The following is a 20,112-nucleotide window of genomic DNA, read 5'->3' on the forward strand; positions in this document are numbered from 1 at the left end:
AGTGATGGGGTGCTTCCCACCGCACTTAGAACACTCATGTTTAAACTTGCACGGGTACCTGGAGCAGAAACCCCGACTGTAGCTCCAACACACTCCTGTGGTGGCTCCCCCTCCCCCCGGCTTGGGCGACTGTCCGGACACAATGGTGCTGGGCACAGTTCCGCCCCCCGCCCCGCCCTGGGCGGGACGCGTCGGAAAAGACCGATACAACACCGGGAGACCGCTGGCCGTGTGAGTAGAGGCCGAAGAGTGCGACGACGCCATCCACTGCATCCAGAGTTCCTGATCCACCTCCCCCCAACACTTCTCAGGATCGGCGCTGACACGGGCACGGAACTCCTCATCATAGCTCAACCAAGCGAAACCCCCAAATTGCATCTGCGCCTTGCGCACAATGTCCATGTATTTGAACAAGGCAATCGCACGGTCAAGGTACTTCACACAATACACACTCGCATAGATCAAAAAAGCCGACGTCCAATTCTCCATCGTGATAGGCACCCTAGGCCGCCTCGTCAACTCCCACTCCTCCTCCTTGGAACCCTCCTTGGCCTGCACCTCCCTGTGCAACAACTTAAAAACGTCCACAAACTCATGTTTCCAGATCTTTTCCCTCATCTTCTCAGACAAATGAGACCCCAAGGGCATTGCCAGCCCCATGTACGGCATCTTCTTCGGGACCTTCACCCCTTTCTCCTCCTTCCCGTCACCCTTGTCAGTTTGTACCCCCAAAGTCACCGACTTACCATCCACCTCCTTACCATCCTCAGGTGGACCGCCCGAAGGCGCCCCCCCCTCCCGCACAGACCCATCTCCCACTCCCACCGAACGGCAGGGCCGCTTCCTCCCCTCCCCCCCCCGGGGTGCGTCATCCCAAACCGCCCACCAGGCACTCTCACCTGTTGGTGCCTCCGTCCGCTCCCGGGGCCGTTCTCTGGACTCCTTCCCACGGGCCTTCACAGGTCCAGTCCTCCTCCGAGATCCGGGGTCGACCTGCAAGACACCAAGGTCGTCACCCCCCACCGTGCGGCCTACGCCTTCCAGGTCATCCCGCACCTCCCCTTCTTCCAACTCCTCGCTCTCAGCACCGTAATCCAGTTCAAGCACCGGTTCCAGATCCACACCTTCAGACGAGACACACTTTACTGCACGTTTCACTCCCTTGGCTCCACACTCGCGGCCACGCTGAACGGTGGCGCCACCAGAAACCGTTGCCCGATCCCGCGGGGGAGGGACAGCCGCCGCGGACTGCCCTGCTGCTTCCGGCCTGCGTCTCGGAGCCGTATTGCGCCCCGCTAGGCCCCCCTGAGGTCTGCCGACACCTGCCGACTTGGATCCCCTCCCGCCCCCCAGGTCGCTCGAACCTGGCAGGGCCCCGGCACCATCGGGCCTCAAAGCCGTGCTGGCCGTCCCTACCCCGGCCGCGCCCCCAGGAGGGCGGGCGGCCAGGCCTGACCTCCTCAACCTCGCCCGCCGGATCTCCTCCTCCTGCCTCTCAGCCTCCCTCTCCTCCTCCGAGGTGGGGGTGGGGGGCCCTTCAACGTCGGGGCCCCACACAGAACCAACCCGGGCCCTGGTCTCCTCAGCCCACCTGACCTCCTGAATCTGCTCCAAGATCCGTTCTCCCCTGGCCCTCTCCTCCCAGGAGACGGAACCCCAGACAGGGGGGGGGAGCGGCTGGCCGCGGCCATAAAAATCGCACCCCCGGGGGAAGAAACCCACCTGCTGGAAACCTTGGACCCAACCCGGGCCGCCAATGGGGACCAGAGAAGGGGGGGGGGCACCCCCACCCATCGAAAACCCAGGCAACAACGGCCGAACCACGGCCGGGGAGCCCGCCCTCGAGCCCCGGGACAAGTCAATCGGGCCGCCCCCAGACACCCGCAGGTCAAGCCCAGGCCCATCCCCGCTAAGAGAAGCCCCATCCAAACGGACCAAGGCCCCGGGGGCCCCGCCGTCACCTTCCGACCCGACCAGGCCTTGCGCGGGCCCAGCCCGGGCGTCACCTAGCTCCACCCCCTGCTCAGCACCGTCCGGCGCCATCAGAGGACCCTGGAGCGGAAGCTCCTCGGGCGCGGCCCGCACGGCCGCCCCCGAGGCCCCAGGCACAAAATCCAATTTGGGGAAGGGGCGAGTGGAAGTCGACCTGCGCTTCCCGCCCCGCGCAGTATCCTTAGGGGCACCCCCCCCTCTCCCGGCCCCCGAGCCACCCTCCTGAACCTGATCGTCCTCCAGGCAGGCAAAAACCGCCGCCTGCACCCCCGCCGAGGCAGCCCTCGTGCCTCTGGTGGCCCCCACCCAGGCCTGATCCAAGACCCCGGGCCTAATCAAGTCATCGCGGCCGGCCCTGGCCAGCAGCAACAAGGCCTCACGGACCTGCTCCGCTGGTACCCCAGACATCCCAAACAATCCAGAACCACAACAAGGGAAAGAAGCACAAACCCAGCCGTCGAACGAACAGCTCCGAGAACAATCCCTAAAATAGCACTAGGCCTCAACTACGCACTAACTACAACTCTTTTCGAGCTCCCTCCCGATGGTGCCAGGCGCGGAAAAGAGGAAGATCCCTTCCTCCCCCGCGCTTAAGTACCCACCCCCTAACTCCTCCCCTTCCCCTGCCTGGACTATCCCCTGCGCGAAAGACCCCGGGGAAAGACTAGTCTGCGACTCTGCTTTCCCCGGGGCCCGGCATTCGCTGTCAGGAATAAGTAAGGTTGTTGAAAACTTTCTAATACGTGTCAGAGTATTTGGCAACTGTGCGCTGCCATTTTCAGTCAAATTTCACAGGCTTGTGTCAAGAGCTGCATTACTACAACATAATAATTTTGTAAAATGCACACCATATTTTTTTTTTTTTTAAATACGTGATGAGCAAACATTTTTGCTGTGCAATAACCAATCACAAGGGCCTAGCAAGCAAAGGTAACCAAATGGTCAATGTGAGCAAAGCAGCGAGCGGTTATTACATAATGCTCATCTGACTGCAGTGGTAGAATTGTTCAATTATTAATTTATCTACTAGAGCAATATGTGTGAAATCATTAGGCTAGAGGCTTCACTCCCAGCGGTGCAAAATCATACCATAGTACTTGTTAATTATTAATTGGGTGTTGAGCGCGCAATTACCCAACGGGTATTCTGGCGCTTAGCCAAAAAGTATCTTCTGCATACCAAAGAAAGTAAAGTAAGACCCAAATTAAATAAATAGGAAGGATTTTAATACTCTTACATTTTAGCAAATCGAAAGGCAAAAGGCAATTTGTTCCAGGCCTGAACATAACTACAGAGAAAGCCTTAACCCCTAGGCGTGCTCTGCGAAACTTAGGAATTGTAACCAGGCCAATAGATGAGCGAAAAGTTCTAGCCGGAGAGTATTGTTTGAGCAGATAAAAAATTTATGAACTCCGAGTTGCAGGGTACAGAGTTTTATGAGCCATACAACTGGCGTCTCTTCTTGATAGCGAACCAGTGGAGCTGTCTAAGAAGGGGGGAAACACTGTCAAATTTCCTGTTACCGAAAATCTGCCTCGCTATTGCATTCTGTATGAGTTGTGTCCTTTTAGTCAGATATTCAGGAAGCCCAAAGTTTAAGGCTTTGCAGTAGTCCAGTCTACTTAGCATCAAAGTTTGCACCAACAGTTGCCTGGAATCTTAAGGATGGTCTTTCTACATTGTCTCAAAAGAAGATAGCAAGTAGACATCAGCTTATTGATCTGTGGCTCAAAAGAGAGCCTCCTATCAAATAAAATGCCTAAATTTCTAGCCATGGTAGTCCGGTACCGAACAGGCTCTCAAAGAAGGAGGCCATCACGTAGGGGACCAAATAGGAGGACTGCCAAAAGTAAAGACTTTAGTCTTGTCTGAGTTAAGGCAGAGAGAGAGCCATCATTCATCCATTTGACCACCTTCACCATGCAGTCCCTAAATTGCTCCTGAAGTTGCAAGCCGTTACCTTCCATACAGATTATTTATTTATTATTGTCAGCGCACCCACACAATTGAAATCCAAAGGAAGCAATCAGGTCTGCCAGGGGGTCACATGTATGATAAAACGTGTAGGACTAAGGGCCAACTCTCGTTGAACATCACAAATGATGTCCTCTAAGACTGAATAAAAAGATGCCATCTGCACTGCCTGCATTCTATTTTCCCCAAAACAATTCAAACCAAGCAAGTGGCTTATCTCTCAGACTAATAGAGTTGAGTCTACTTTTGAGTTTGAGGTGGGTACCGATATGGGCGAGTGCCGGTATAACAATAAAAGGAGGGCTAAAGCAAAAATGAAAATACATGTTTTACGCAGCATCACTAAAACACCAAATCAAGTGCAGTCACATCAGGATCGGAATTTTAATTGCTTATGAAGTGTAATGCAATGACGTCGGCCAATGTTCTGCTTCCAAGCTGAGCATACATTCAACAGGAATGACTCAGTTCTGGCTTCTCAAATCCCAGGGCAATATCCCTAGCCCCAAGTCAAGCTGAAAACTTCTGCCAACTCATTTATGAGGCCTACCCTATGATTTTGACCACAACTTACAACACTTTTTGCTAGATAACTATTTCAATTACCTAGTTGTCATTCGATGTATGTAGGTAGTGAATGCAGTTGACAGAATATAAATTATTCAATTAAAATTAAAGACTAAGCCATAGAACCCCTATGGTTTTACACATCAATCCAGAATTCATTCACTTATTTTTCTATATTTCCCTCCTCCCTCCTAACCAACATGTCTGATGTTATTTTACAATTAGGACATGGTCTGCTTTCTTAAGAAATCTCAATGTGTTTGAAGGTTTGCATCTTTCTGTTTGACCGATTCTGTGTTTTGTTTGATCCCCAAATCATTAAAAAATGCTTTGGAATATGCATTCCAATAATTGGTCGAATAAGGCAAAGATGATAGAGGATATTCTTAGTTTTCTTCGACAATGAAGCAGTGTATGTAACATGCCCAGGACGAGTCACTAGCAATTAGTGAGAAACTGCTGAACACAAAGCCAAGAAAACAGTGGCTACCTACTAATTTCATTAATCAATTAGTAACACTCACCCTGAAAATAATTTCTCACTGTTAAAAACAGAACATTTACATACTAAGCAGATGGCAATGGTTGTTTCTTTCCTCCCACCCCACCCTGGGCAACACATTTATGTCAGCATTTGAAGACAAACGGATAGTCAACTTGACCAACACCTTTCCAAATGCTGATTTGGCACCAATACATCAATGATGGATTTTTCAAGAGGCATTGAGCGCTCAATTCCTTACATGACTATCACAAAACTATGATCTCAATTTCACACCGAACTTTAAAAACATGACACTGTGCTTTGACCCAATGATAAAGCTTGATGGAAAAACTTTCTCAGTGTATGTAATAAACAATATCTAGAAACATACTAGCAGCCTAAAAGTTTTCACCCTATGAGCCATGAGGCAATCTGCTATATGATCAGTTTGAAGCCATCGTAGCAGCTCTAACAAACAAGAGAACTTTTTTTGCACTCAGCAGATCCCAGGTCAAAATCAATTACCGATGGTATTCGGAAGAGAACACTGAAAAATCTATAAAAATAAGCATGGCTCAATAATTGATATCACCTATATGAACTCACCGCTCATCAAGGCAACATCCCATTAGTTCAGGCTACCACTTTTGGCCCACGATCATAGAATTGAAAACCTTAATTCATAATGCACTGCATGTACTGGATGCAAACCACCTCAACATGAACTAGTAACTCCACAGAATAGATGCGTTTAGAGCTGTTTCTATTCAGGAAAAGATTAATAAGGATCAAATGTATCATAAAAACAGTTTCAAACTCACAAAATAAAATGTTTAGTCCACCATGATATGTTTTATGATTAGAATCCTAAATTTCTCCCACAACTATATTATTACATGTAATACATTTATTTGTAAGTTTAAAGTGATATTATATTTAGGTGACTATTTCAGTGGCAATGTAAGGTTTTAAACTTTAAAAAACTGAAATTCAGCAGATATATTTATCTCTACTAACTAAAGCTCGTGACCGAAGTTACTATAACTGGCACCCCTGCCATGGAAAGTCTTGTCATCAAAGATGTCATTTCACTGAACAATTGGGTAACTTACGAAACGCAAAGGTATTCGACAATTGGGCCACTATAGGACTGTCGCGGGTGGGAGGCCTGTGGAAGGGGGAGAAGTAATAGCATTTTCCCAATTGCAGCAGGAATAGGACTTGGCAAATTCGGGAAAATGTAGATATATGCATGTGCGGCACACTCTACAAGCAAACATCCCAGCAGGAGAGACACTCCCCGAGGCCACATCGTTTGGGGGCAGACTCCTTGGCGAATACATGCCCAAAAAAGCAATATCACAGACTTACCTTAAATGGATTAATCACACTCCTGATCCCCTTACACAACTACGTAAGAAATGGGAGATGGACCTAGTGGAAGTAGACGGTGAATACTGGATGGAGACTTTGGCCTCGCCCAGCGAGGATGCAATCTCGGTCAGACTCAAACTGCTACAATTAAAAATACTGCACAGAATATATTACTCTGGGCCAGCATTAGTTAAAATGGGCTACAGGACGTACCCTAGCTGTAGGCGACAATGTGGCCACGAAGCTACCTTCCTGCATGTGATGTGGGAGTGCCCATCCATCAGGAGATATTGGGCTGGGGTGCTCCGAAGTATGAAGGAAACTCTGGGACAGGGATTGACCCCGGAGGTTAAACGATGCCAGCTAAATATCTGGGAACCAACAGACTTAGGCTTCAGAGAGAAAATATAGGTGACACCAGGGGAGTAACACAGGCCCCCGCATCCCCCGCAGTGCGGGGAGGCCCCAAGCTCCTGGAGCCCCCCTCGGCACTGCCCTCTGGCCGGAGAGCTCCTGATTGAGCTCGGAGGGGGCCCCTCTAAGTTCCGTGTAGGGAGGCCCCCATAGTTTTCGTTACGCCAGTGGGTGACACTGGGCCAGATGATAGCAAAAAGAAATATTGACAGATTATGGAGGGCACAGGAGGTTCCAAAAATAGGTGTTTGGAAGAAAGACATGGATTGGTGCATGTTCAGGGAAAAACCAGTGTATATATTCAGGGGATGCCTGAAATATGGATACACGTATGGGGCAAATGGAACACATACAGAGGAAATATTTGTACCCCACCTATCCTTCTGCCTCCCCCTTCCCTTGACGAATTAGAGGCTCCTAAAAACTCTGATGAATAAACTTCTCATCGAAACCAACAAAGGTGGAAACCTGTATAACCCTTAAAGATTGTATTGTACTGTCCTTCATTTGTAAATGTGAAATGTAGGATGTAGCTGTAATAACATTAATAAAAAGAGTTATAAAAAAAATTAATTTCAGAAGTTGCAGTTAATTTATCAATGATGTCATTAACTATGTCATGAGTGTTGTAATATGTGGGCAAGCCAGATCCGCACCGTGCACCACCGAAGTCAAGGCCCAGTGACCACACTCGCAAGAGTCCCTCAAAGTGGTCCAGCTCCCTCCTGATCTCAGACCTGGCAGTAATTGAAACGGTACCATGAAAATGGTCCCTATTGGGCCCTATATTCATGTTCTTAGCTTTACAGAAAAAAGATGATTGATTTATGAACAATGACTGTTAAACCCATTGAGTTAAACGTTGTCAGCGATAAAGTTACTGTGCGCATTTCATACATTTTACTTACTCTTCCATTCCATAAGAGTGTTTTTTCCAAGATGCTGTGTGTCTGATTTTTTGCATGCAGCTTATAACTCTTGTTCAGTGCTACTGTGAACTGAGTCCACTCATGCGAGCTTAGGTTGTGGGTGTGTGTTTATAATCGGCTATGACGGAGACCTCAGCAGTTGAGGCTGAAGGGAATGCACAATTCTTAAAGTTCCTATTAGTGTGTCATAGAGGTGTTCAGAACACATGCTCCTCCAATCCTTGGCCTCTCTGCAGAGCACATGGAGCAGTAGCCTTTTGCAGCAATTGCAATTGTTATTCTGAGTGAAAGAGTGTGAATCAGTTAAAAAGCAGTTGACAGAGTTTAAGTAGAAGAAAATGCAGTGCTTACCGGTGAGTGGGTGTTGTGTGCAGTGTGAATGGCTGAAGTGAAGGAGATGAAAGGAAGTGCAAGCTGGAGAGGATGAAAGGAGGGTGCTGAAGTGGAAAGAGAGGAGGTGTGGGATATAGAAATGTAGGATTTCATAAAGATATGGAGAGAAGAATGGCGTTCCAGGAAAATATTGAAGATAGTAGTGGTGTGAACCACACCGAAGACCACCACTTCATCCACAGACCTTAGGAATGATTAATTAAGTCTCATATTTTCAGAATGGAAATATTTTCAATTCTAATTATTCAAAACAACATCATTGTTATTGCTCCTTTATCTGATACTGCTAATAAGCATTGGCAAAGCCAGTAAGTCTGGCTTGTTTTACGTACGTTTGTAATTGTGTGATATGTATCGTTACAATAAGAGAAAGATCACAGAGAAGCATCAAAACACTGGTCAGATGGCATGCTATGGGAACTAAAGGATTTTAGTTTACCTTTCAAAATCACGCAGCTATTTACAAAGGACACCCCACCTTTAGAGACCACCCCCTTTTAAATTCTACTTAAAGCTCCGCATATATCTGTGGCAACCTGTGAACCTCAGATTACAATTCTGAAAGGTCCACTCGTTTTTTTCATCCTTGTTTCAAGGATGGTAATATTACTGATTTAGGGGGTTTCACCAAAATGTTTTGCTGTACGCAGTTTGTCACGACACTGACGCAGCTCAGGGTCGAACGAACAAGGATTATGCGCCATAAAGCCTGCATCGGAAATCTGCACCAGCAGCTGACATCATAAACCATATTTAACCCTGCTCTGTACATTTTTCTCGTTGCTTAAATGATATACTTTCTTGTAGAAAGAAAAGAACACAAGCTGTTAAATATTAAGTGAAAACAGCAGTTGTCAAAGGCTGCAATGGCCCAAATACTAAGCGTAACCCACCACCCAGTATTTACAAGATGGCGTAAGTTTACACATCAACAACACAGCCTGCTGCCCTCGCAGTTAAAAGCGCAGCTACAAAGAAACAGCTGCTGCCTGCCATGACAATTCACTATTTGTCTTCTGCAAACGTTCACGTAAAGTTCTGCGGAACACTCAACAGCGTTTCAGTTCGATTGTTTGGTTTAGTAAATTGAAAAAAAAAGAAAGAAAACATCCTACCCAGTAGTTCTTTCCTGTGCTCCATGGCGCTGCTGTTGGGAATGTCGCCGAGGCTGGCAATAAACGCCGGAATTAGAGACGGACCTGCCCGAAGTCAAGTTGTCACCGGCCTGAATGTAAATAAAAGGTGTGTTCGATATTGACGTCCACCTGTAAGCGCAGGGCTGATGGAACCCTGCCCATATGCCAGTGTGTGTGTGTACCGGCTGTGTGCAGAGTGGAACGGCCCACACCCAGAGAGCGGCACGGCAGACCTGTAGGAGAGGCGCATGCATTATTCAGTCACTGGCAAATGAAGTCTTGGTTTCACACGATACTGCAGGCACATCACCCAGGCTGGGTTGTGTTCGCAGACTGCACTGCTACTGTGCAATCTGATAGTTACCACAAAACAACAGAAACGTTCATATTTACTTTTAACCAGAAAAAAACAGGTAAGTTCATACTATATTTTTTATGACTGATTTTGTATATAAAAAATTTTGAGGAATGGATGTGCTCTCCAGCAGCTCCCTCCACTTGATTCACAGGTCATAGGCCTACTCAAATCAAAAACCTTTATCCGACCTGATTCGCCCTTTTCGCCACTCTTGGGGCCAGATGTATCAAGGCTTTTGCGACTCGCAAAGGCCGAAATTCTGCGACTTGCAAACAGCCTTTTTTCATATGTATGAAAAAATCGCAATTTAAGGAATCGCGATAATTTGCGATTCCTTATTTTGCCATAGCATTTAAGGAATCGCAAATTTTGCGATTCCTTAAATGATATGTATGAAATATTTTTAAATTGCGAATTTGTGTTAAGAAATCGCAAATTACCACCAACTTATAGTTGGTGGTAATTTGCGATTTCTTTTAAAAATGCCCCATTTGGCATTTGTGAGGGTGGCATGTGACACACCACATGCACACACATGTAGATTTCAGGGGTTCAGCAGGGTGTCTTTGAGACACCCCTGCACCCTTGAAATAATCCTCAAATTGCGATTAGCAAATTGCGAATTCGCAATTTGAGAATTATTGCACTATCATTCCTATGGGCCTCCTAGCCCATAGGAATGCATTGGAAATTATTCTTTATTTGCGAAATTGGTAAAATGTGAATTTGCAAGTAAAGAATAATAAGGAATCGCTAAAAAATAGCGAATTTGTACATACATTCCATTTTGCGAATTCTAAATAGCGATTCGCAAAAAATTGCTATTTAGGATTCGCAAAACAGAATCTTGATACATCTGGCCCTACATCTCTTATTAGTGCCCCGCCTATATGTTGCATTACTGACCCATCTGAGCCTCTCATCATTGCCCTGCGTAAGTCACACATCATTGCCATACCTAAGCATACCTGACAACTTTAACAACAATCTCACGGTGTGAGGAGACGGCGGGACCTCTTGCCGAGATGTGCCTATGAGGCACTTTTGAACCCCGCCCTGCCCCCAAGTCCCCTCCTCCAAAACAAAAAAGCTTGCTGAGGCCAGTGCAATGTCCTGGGGTGTTTTCACACCCCTTAATGGACGTTGGCAGTTCAAAGCCTTGGAAAGATTTGTTTTTCAACTCGTTTTCCCTGCCACCGTGTGAGATCGGCTCCTCATCGGTAGACCTGGTGATGGGAGCCGTTATCGTGTGTCACAGGGGGACACCGTGTGGGTTTGCATGTATGCCTACTTCACACACATTGAGCTATCTGGACCACATGTCCTTGCCACATTGATCCCCACATCACTGCCCTACCCAAATCACACATCATTGATCCACCCGATTCACACATCGTTGCCCTAACTCATGGGTACTTGCAAATATTTCTCTGAGGGCCGCAAAGTACTGTCTGCAATGTAATGTAATGTAATACGTATTTATTGAGCGCAACTGTCACCCAAAAGGGTATCCTGGCGCTGTGACAAAAACATTACCGACAGATGTTACGCACCACACTACTCTTGGGAAGAGATAGCTTTTTAAACCCTTTTTAAAAGCCGCCAAATCCTGGCAGCTCTGCAGGGGCAGGGATAAGGAGTTCCAAAGTTTTGCAGCTGTAAAACTGAACAACCGACCGCCTATCCTCACCCTTTTAATCCTGGGAACAACTACCAGGAAGGCTGAGGAAGACCTCAGCGGTCTTGCGGCTGAGTACCAGGAGAAGAGATCTTGTAACATCACTGGCCGCAGCCCATGTAAGGCCCTGAAAACAAAGCAAGAGGCCTTGCAGTGAATTTGTTGCTGAACAGGCAGCCAATGAAGGTCCGACAGCGCCAAAGACGATGACGCTGAGCGTGGACGAGAGAGGGCCAGCTTGGCAGCCATGTTCTGAATCCTCTGCAGCTTAAAAACCAAGATGTTAGGGGCTCCTAGAAGCAGTGTGTTGCAGTAGTCTAACCTACTGAGGATGGTACTACGCACCACTTCTGTCCTGGCCACAGTTGGAAGTAACAGCAGAATCTTCCGTAAAGTGCGAAGCAGGAGCATACAGGTCGCCGTGGTTTTATTAACAAAAGCGTCAAGCTGCAGGCTAGGCCCGAACATGACGCCAAGATTACGGGCCGAGTCAGCAGCAGTCACTGTGCCCAAGATTGAAGAAGGCCAGAACCCATCAGGTAGAGGGCGAGGCAACCGGTCCAGGGAGCAGTGGAGCACCTCGGTCTTCGCTCCATTGAATTTGAGTGAGTTGTGGCGTAACCAATCTGCCGTTGCAGTCATGCAGCGGTGAAAGGTTTCCCTCTAAAACGGCATCACCTCCTTCAAATGAAAAAATAAGTTGAATGTCATCGGCGTGTGGAAAGCCAGAGTGCCACACCGATGCCAACAGTGTGGGGGTCGGGGTGATGAAGAGTGAGCGTAGGGGGACATGAAGCAGATGCATATTGTGGACAGCAAACCAAGCCTTCACGTGACTTCTGTCTGCCACCAATGCTCTATTCTCATGCACCAAGAATTCAAATCAAAGCATTAACTTCTAATGTTAAACGTGAGAGGGAAAGAGATACTCATCTGATGACTGAATTACAAAATGTGAAACCAGAAAACCTGCTATCAGTCCTGCCTTCCCCACTTGAAGAAATTGTGTGATCCTAGGCAATTGGTTAATTTCACTTCGCCTCCAATTTCTTCATTACTACATGTGAGAGTCCTTCACAAGGTGCACCTGACAAATGACTTGCCTTTTGGTTCACTAATGGCATTGTTTTCATAATGGGGGCGGCATGAATGTTTCCAAATTGTGTTTGAAAACTATCACTGCTAATAAATGCCTGTTAATGCAATGATATAATCTGGTCTACTAAGGTAAAACGCTCATGCAAATTAATAAAATGCACGTTTTTGAAGTTTGCAGAGAGTTTTTCATGTTTTTACATCTTTAGTGCAAGATATCTTTAAAAGTAAAGGTGTTCCTAAACATAAGTTGTCTAGGATGTTTCACAGCTTTCTGAATGTTTCTGCTCTGCCAAACCCTCAGCAGCCCAGGGCTGCTGATCACCAGGGGGCCGCAATTAAAGGTCAGGAGGGCCACATGCAGCCCCAGGGCCCTACTTGAGTAACCCTATTCTAATTGGTTCAATTGTTATCACTTGACCTATTGAACTGTAACTGTGCTACTGATTAACCAGATGTTTTCTCTGACTCACTAGTAATTTTAGCTTGTTCAGGTATCGCTGTAACATCAATTCGCCTGTTAATCCTCCCAGCAACTCAACTGCAATTGTGCAACCAGTTCACATGTTGTACCACTGATTTACCTGTTATCCATCGTCCCACTGATTCTCACATTATTACCCCAGAAAGTTACACATCGTCATGTAACTGATCCAACCATCATCCATTATCTCATCCTTCCCAATGAACTAAAACCATCCTACAGTTGCCAGCGACTTTGATACGAATGTAGGCCTTTATTTTTCTTGTATTACAGGAGGTGCCTGGCTCCATCGCTCCCTTCAAATGGTGTTACCATGATACCATCTTGATATGGTTAAGGATGCTTTTTATTAACTTTATGATTTCATTTTTTGCAGAATTATTTTTACATGATTTCTTTTCCCATTAAGGGACAATCAAGTCTGTCGATCTGACCAGGTGCGGTTGGACTCCAGTCTCTGGTATTACTTTGCCCCATCTTTTGTGTCCTTAAAAGCCTCGCTCCAGAAGAGCACTTTAATGTGTCAACATTGGCCACACCACCGCTATATGGCAGGCTATTTAGTTAAGAGAGATTGCATCTTTATCAACTGCTAAAGTCCCTTCCAATTGGAAGCACTCTATTACAATACTGTAGGAAATTAAGTTACTGGGCGCCTGGGTTGAAACTCTGACTCAAGCAGCAACCACAACTTTTGTCTTCGTGAAACACAACCAAACCCCAAATTAACCTGTACTTAACCCTCTGGTAGCTTGGAACAAAGGCAGTCAGGTTTAACTTAGAGGCAATGTCTAAAGTGTCCAAAACAACAAAAATCCATTCACTAGAACCAAAGAAATGCAATTTTGAAGATTTCAGCAAAAACAGTGCTTGGAAACACAAAGTGCTAGGGACTAGATGTATGAAACTATTTTGCGTTTGCAAACGGTGCGAATAGCAAAATTCGGCCATTTGTGAATGTATAATGGCCTTTCCTTATGTATGAAAGCCTATGTATTCGCAAATCTTGGTAATCGCAAAACTTGTGAATCCTTTTTTTGTGATTAGCTATTTTGCGAATTCGCAAATTGGTAATCGCAGACCTTTGTAGGAACTATTCCAAATTTGCAAATGAGCCAAAAATCACAATTTTGCATGTGCAAATTACCACCATTTCCAATCAGGTGATAACCAGGGGCAAACAATTTTAAAAGGCCCAGAGGGTCTAGGAATGTTTCACAATGGCAGTGCTGTACATCATAGCGAGGAGAATAAGGATTCAAGCAGCAGCCCAGAGAAGGAGGAGGAGACAAGAATGCAGTTTTAGAGTGCGCCTAACATTGTTTCAGCAGACAGAGGAAGAAATCTATGACAAATATAGATTAGACTCAGCTTCAATCCAAGACCTGACAGCTGAACCCGCATCCACTACTGCAGGATCAGACTCGCAGGACCAGTGCCATTCCCACACATGTGCAGGCCCTCTTTACACTACACCTCTTAGCTTCAGGGAGCTACCAGGGGGTGGTAGCAGGAGAGGTCTCCCAAAGTGGGCTGTCGCGCTTCCTTAATGCCGTCTTGTATGCTATGGTGCGGCGGATACACCATTGCATTATATTCCCCACTACACCACAGGAATTGCAGCAAACCAAATTACATTTCTACCAGATAGCCCAATTCCCCCACGTAATTGGGTGCTTTAATAGGACACACATAGCCATTTGTCCCCCCTCAGGTAATGAGTACGTGTTCAGGAACATGAGTATGTGTTCAATCCAATGAATATCCAGGTCATATGTAAAGCCTCACACATAATAACAGACATAGTTGCAACATTTTCAGGCATTACGTACAATTCTTTTATTTTCAGACACAGTGGTATATACACACGTCTCCTTGGGGGTGAATTTGGTGAAGGTTACCTGCTAGGTAAATGTATGTTAAAGTCTGGTAGGCTCTGGATCCAGTTAAACAGTACAGCGAGTGATCTATTGCCTTTCCCCCTGTAGTTGACAGTGCATATGCCGTGTGCTCCTTCATACTCACGCCATACCCGAATTCATGCAACCCAAAGTAAAAGGAGATACAATTCTGCACATAAGTCAACACGTAATATGATAGAGCGGACTTTCGGCCTACTGAAGAGTAGGTTCTGCTGCCTACACAAAAGTAGAGGTGCACTGTAGTACAGGCCAGGGTTCTGTTGCAAAAATGTGGCCACTTGTGCCATGTTGCACAACCTAGCAAATACCAATGGCAAACTCTTGGAACTGACAAATTCTGAGTCTGATGAAGAGGATGAGCCATGTTAACCTCGCAGAGCAGCAGACTGTGCAAGAGCAGCAGATGGCAGACAGAGATGTGCCGAAACAACACATGTTTTTCTTTTAAGGTGAGTAATGCTGAGACAATGCACTACATAAGTTCAACTGTTAATGTGTTTTATTAATCTCTGAATACAGGTAGTGTACATGCACACATTCAAAGTAAAGTTTAAATTGAGAAAGTAATGATGCAGAAAAAAATATTTCCATAGTGCTTCACTGTTTGCCCTGACAACTGAATGCTACAGGTTACATCACCAAATTGCAGGTCTGTGTGCTCTGTTGTCATTCCTGACGAGGCCTCTGAGGCAGAGGCATGTCTGGAACTGCGCTTTCTGCATTCTGTCACTGGTGCTATGATGCTAGTTAGGCTTGTGACTTCCTCACTATCCCTCCCACCCAGTACATTACCACCACCAACTGTACCAGTTTGCAAATGCTCTACAGCATTTGTGACATGAATAAAACCCCTGGCCACATCACTGCTATAGTATGCCATTTCTACTAGCATGGCCACTGCGCATCGAGACACAAGTGATGTAGTGTTATTCAGGTGGTTGATGGCCCTAGTGCAGCCATCTAAATGGCCAAATAATTGAAGATGCCGTCTGTGGTGAGACACATGATCTTCCTTCAGGATATTGCAAATCTGGCATCTGTCATGTGCCTGAAATTGTCTGAACTTTCTGTCTTCCCTTCCATCATTGCTGTACTGAGCTGGGTAATGCTGTCCTTCATCTCCGAAATGTCATGTTTGATAGAAACAAGCTATGCCTGCTTTCAATCAATCAATCACGGGATTATAAAGTGCAACTACTCCCACGAAAGGGTCTCAAGGCGCTGGGGAGGGGGTAGGGGGGCAGTTCCTGGATGTACACCATGATTCATCGAAAAGCCAGGTATTGAGGTCCTTCAAGAACTTGGAGAGTGTTGGTGTCTGCAGGCGGTGGAGAGGGAGGGTGTTCCATGCCTTGACCGCGAGGAAGGAGAAGGAGTAGCCTCTAGTTCTGGTCTGCTTGATGCGGAGTACCGTTTAAAGAGAGCTGGGCTGAGTGGAGGGATCTTTGGGGTGAGTGGAATGAGAGGCAGTGGTTCCTATAGGCTGGTCCGGTGTTGTTGAGGGCTTTGTAGGTGTCGGTGAGGAGCTTGAAGGTGATTCTCTTCTCGATGGGGAGCCAGTGTAGTGTCGGGAGGTGTTGGCTGATGGGGCAGTGGTGCGGTGGGTTGAGGACTAGTCTGGCGGCAGCGTTCTGGAGTTTGCGGGTGAGGTTCTTGTTGATCCCAGCCTAGAGTGCATTCCCGTAGTCCAGTCTGCTGCTGATGAGGGCATGGGTGACGGTTTTCCTGTGTTCGAGGGGAATCCAGTGAGGGTCTTTCGGAGGAGGCAGAGGGTGTGGTAGCAGGAATAAGGGACAGCGTTGATCTGGTGGACCATTTTGAGTTCAGAGTCTAGGATGATTCCAAGGTTGCGTGAGTGGTCCGTGGGGGAGGGTGGATTCCGAGGGCTGGGGGCCAATAGGTGTTGTTCCAGGCGTCGGGTGTGGGCCCATGATGAGTACTTCGGTTTTGTGCATGTTGAGTTGTAGGCAGCTGTTCTTCATCCACCTGGCGACTGCTTCCATTCCTTCATGCTTTGAACGCATGTGTTTGCATTGCAGATGCTGCACCTTCAACATAGCTGTCTCCAGGCCACCGAAGACTGAAGAGCTGTCACCTTCCTCCTCGTCCAACTGTGCCAATGCCCTGTGTCACCTGCTTACGATGTTGTGTTTCCGCATGTGGACCTGGACTGTTGGGGTAAGGGGGGTGTAGCTCTGCCTGTGTTGTGGGCAGGTCAGGTTGGCTCTCCTCTGCTTCCATTGCAAAGTTAGGTAGTGGTGTCACAGGCTTCCTGCGTTCTTGCAGGTGCAGGTGTTGGGGGTGAGGGGGCCACCGTGTTCTCATCTCCTGACTGTTCCTGAGGCTCCACATGGCCATTGGATTCCCTTTCTTCTGGCTTTTGCACTGGGGTATCTGTGACATTAAACAGTACTCATTTAGTTTAATATTTTTACATGTATGTCACATTTCACATTGTTTTGTAAAATAAAGGTATTTAGCATCACCCAGTGTGTGTAAATGTTACTTGCTTGTATTACTTAAATGCACCTATGCTGCTTGGTTATACCTCCTTTCCTTCCCTCTTGTGTTTTCTAACTACTTCTCCCATAATGCACTGTTGTGTTGCAGCTTATATGTGGACTGGTATTAGCAGCTTTCTGACTGGTCACCCAAAATGGGAAACTAGTTACACATACCATGCACATGTCAATGTACATGCATCTTACCTTGGGTGGTACTGGGCCCCGTTGAGCTGTCTATCTGTGTCACTCCTAAAAAAGCTTCAGCCTGAAGGGTAGATTCCACCAAGTCCTCCAAGGGTGTGGACCCAGATTGTGTGGGTGGACCTCCTCCAGTCTTCTTTGCCTCTGTAAGCCTTGCAGCAGCCTTTTCCCTGCTGCGCAGATCGTAACCCCGATTACGAAGTTCCTCCATGGAGCGCGGCGCGACTCCCACTGCATTTATTTTTATTTGGATGTCGTGCCACATTTTTCTCTTCTCACACTCCGGGACATGAAGTGAATATTTTCCTAATTGTTTCCATGGTTCTTAACCCCTTCCTCAGTCAAGGCTTATAGCTCTTTCTCACTAAACTTGATTTTACATTTGCGCAGTGCTGCTTCCTTCCCACTATCTTCAGCGCCATGCTTGTTGTAATCCACTGGCTCAGCAATCCATACAGGCTCCCAGGTGCTGTGCTCCTGCAGTCTGACCCAGAACACAGATAACAGCATGGCATGCCTCACTTTCTGCTTGCAAGGTCATCATGCTGCACCGAAATAGCAGATTAGCAATTTTGCAATTAACTATTGGCGAACTGCAAATTGGTAATCAGTATTTGTGATTGCAAATTTTATCGATTCTGTATTTTTTTGAAAATGTGTTCATACATAGCATTTTGCTATTCCCAAATAGTGATTCGGTAAAAATTGCTATTTAAGAATCGCAAAATGCTTTTTTGATATATCAGGCCATAACTGTAGTTATAGGATCACACCAGACCGTGACAAAATCACAAGTTTAGGCCGCCTACTATGGTGCATGGGCCAGCTATAGGGACCTGTGCTCCATAGTATGCTGAACAAAGTACCTTAAATCCAGGATGTGAAGCGTTGTGAGATCCTACATAGAGGATGTGTCACCCAGCAGCAATTCTGAAGGGCTGTGGACCTGCAATGCGAGGTTCTGCATCGAGATGCATTGTGCAGAGGCAATTTCAATGAGCTCCGAATCTGCAATGCGAGGTCCAGCGCCGAGATGTGTCACACAGCTGTGGTTCTGAGGAGCTGATGGGCCATGAGTTGCACTGAGTCAGCTCTGGTCGGAACACAGCTGCATTGACAGAGCACCTTCACGCCTAATTACAGGGATCTAGGACTGGGCTGGCACCACTTTGGAGGGCAAGAATAATAACAGGTAGAGTCTAGGTGCTTGATTCAAGGTGATTGGAGCCTTTTCTGTCCCGGAAGTCTTGATCATAAGTCCTGCCATCTAGACCTTATACTCACTCGGGTAGTCCTGGGTTCAAGTCAGGTCCAGTCCTTCTCACTTAGGCAGCAGGGTAGCAGTCATTCCTGCAGAGCAGCACAGCAGCCTTTCTGAGTCTTCCACAGGTCCAACGGTGAACAGTTGGGTCTGGGGGCCCAATATTTTTACCTGGCGCCTACTTTTGAAGTAGAAGTTTCTAGAGACTTCCACTACTAGAAGTGCTTGGAATCTTCTGCCTCCCAGCCTTGGACCCGGCTTATCAGAGGGCACAACCAACTAGCTTCATTCTCTTTGTCAGTGTGCTGAGGCAGAGACTAGAAATGTGCAAGTGTGGTAGGTGAAAACTCCTCCCTCCTATAAAGTCAAGATGGACCATCCTCCCAACACCTTTGTCTCACTGCCTGGGAGCAAATACACAAAGACCAATTGTCAGCTACACCAATTCATGTGACCCAGGATAGAGGCTGCAGCTACAAAATGGTTACAAGAAAATGGCAACTTCCTAATGATTTGCTCAAACGCTCCGTCCATCCTCCCCTTTTGTTTCACTTTGTTCGCCCTAAGGTGGCAGGGTATGCTCAGACGTGAGTCCCCTGCTCACTTGGCCACTGGATTCAAGATAGCCTGGCTGATGAGGATTATGAATCCGAAACCGGTCCCAGGATGCTTGTTTCCGGTCCAGGGAAGACATGGCTTGGCAGTTCGGGCTGGACTGTTCCCATGAGGCACAGGGTCAGACTGATTTCCATATGGCCATGTCTGAACTGGGGTGGCTGAGTGAACTAACGAATGGTGATGGATTAAACCCAGATCAGTTGACTGGGTGTGAGTGTTTGATTTGCTCAAATGTCCGTCCATCATCCCCTTTTGTTTAACTTCCTAATAGTGACATTTTTATAATTGTACAAACTCCAACTTTACCTTTAAGGAGTGCTTTAAATTACAATTCTTTAGACACCAAACTTGCAGGGGCAGCTCCTCTGTTTGAGCGGAGGAGCATCGCCCACCTGCTGTGAGAGCAGCAGGCACGCACAAGTAAGTAAAATGGCATGTCAATGTCATTCTACTTAAACGTTGCAGTGCGAGGGCAGGGGGCGTGCTGAATCCTGCATTTGCAGGATTACATCTGCCCCAGCAGTGCACATATAGGGTTGGCCGGCTCTATTGCTACAGCCAGCCTGACAGACACTGTAAAGCCAACAATCCCTGACTGCGAATTAAAGCATTAGAAATGCAATAGGTCTTGCATTTTTTTAAAGTTAGAGCTATCGGCATTGCTCAACGGCTAATAACAAACAGGAGCACCAAGGGGTAAGTAGTCAGGTCGCCCCCCACTCAATAAT

The 20,112-nt window shown here is 46.9% G+C and overlaps 1 protein-coding gene across 2 annotated transcripts in view; it reads right to left on the reverse strand.

The window, feature by feature from the left end:
* CLMN (calmin) overlaps positions 1-20,112 on the reverse strand; it is a 517,285-nt gene that overhangs the window by 405,487 nt on the left and 91,686 nt on the right. The window contains exon 1 of one of the 2 annotated variants that reach the window (XM_086937735.1): positions 9,243-9,347. The exons of the other annotated variant lie outside the window; for it this stretch is intronic. Within the exon in view, the coding sequence (XP_086793861.1) occupies positions 9,243-9,267 (25 nt within the window). The 5' untranslated portion in view covers positions 9,268-9,347. Of the gene's footprint in view, positions 1-9,242; positions 9,348-20,112 lie in introns of those variants that run through there. 2 annotated transcript variants of the gene reach the window in all.

The sequence above is a fragment of the Lissotriton vulgaris genome, chromosome 9 (genome assembly GCF_964263255.1).
Source record: "Lissotriton vulgaris chromosome 9, aLisVul1.2, whole genome shotgun sequence".
NCBI classification, from domain to species: domain Eukaryota; kingdom Metazoa; phylum Chordata; class Amphibia; order Caudata; family Salamandridae; genus Lissotriton; species Lissotriton vulgaris.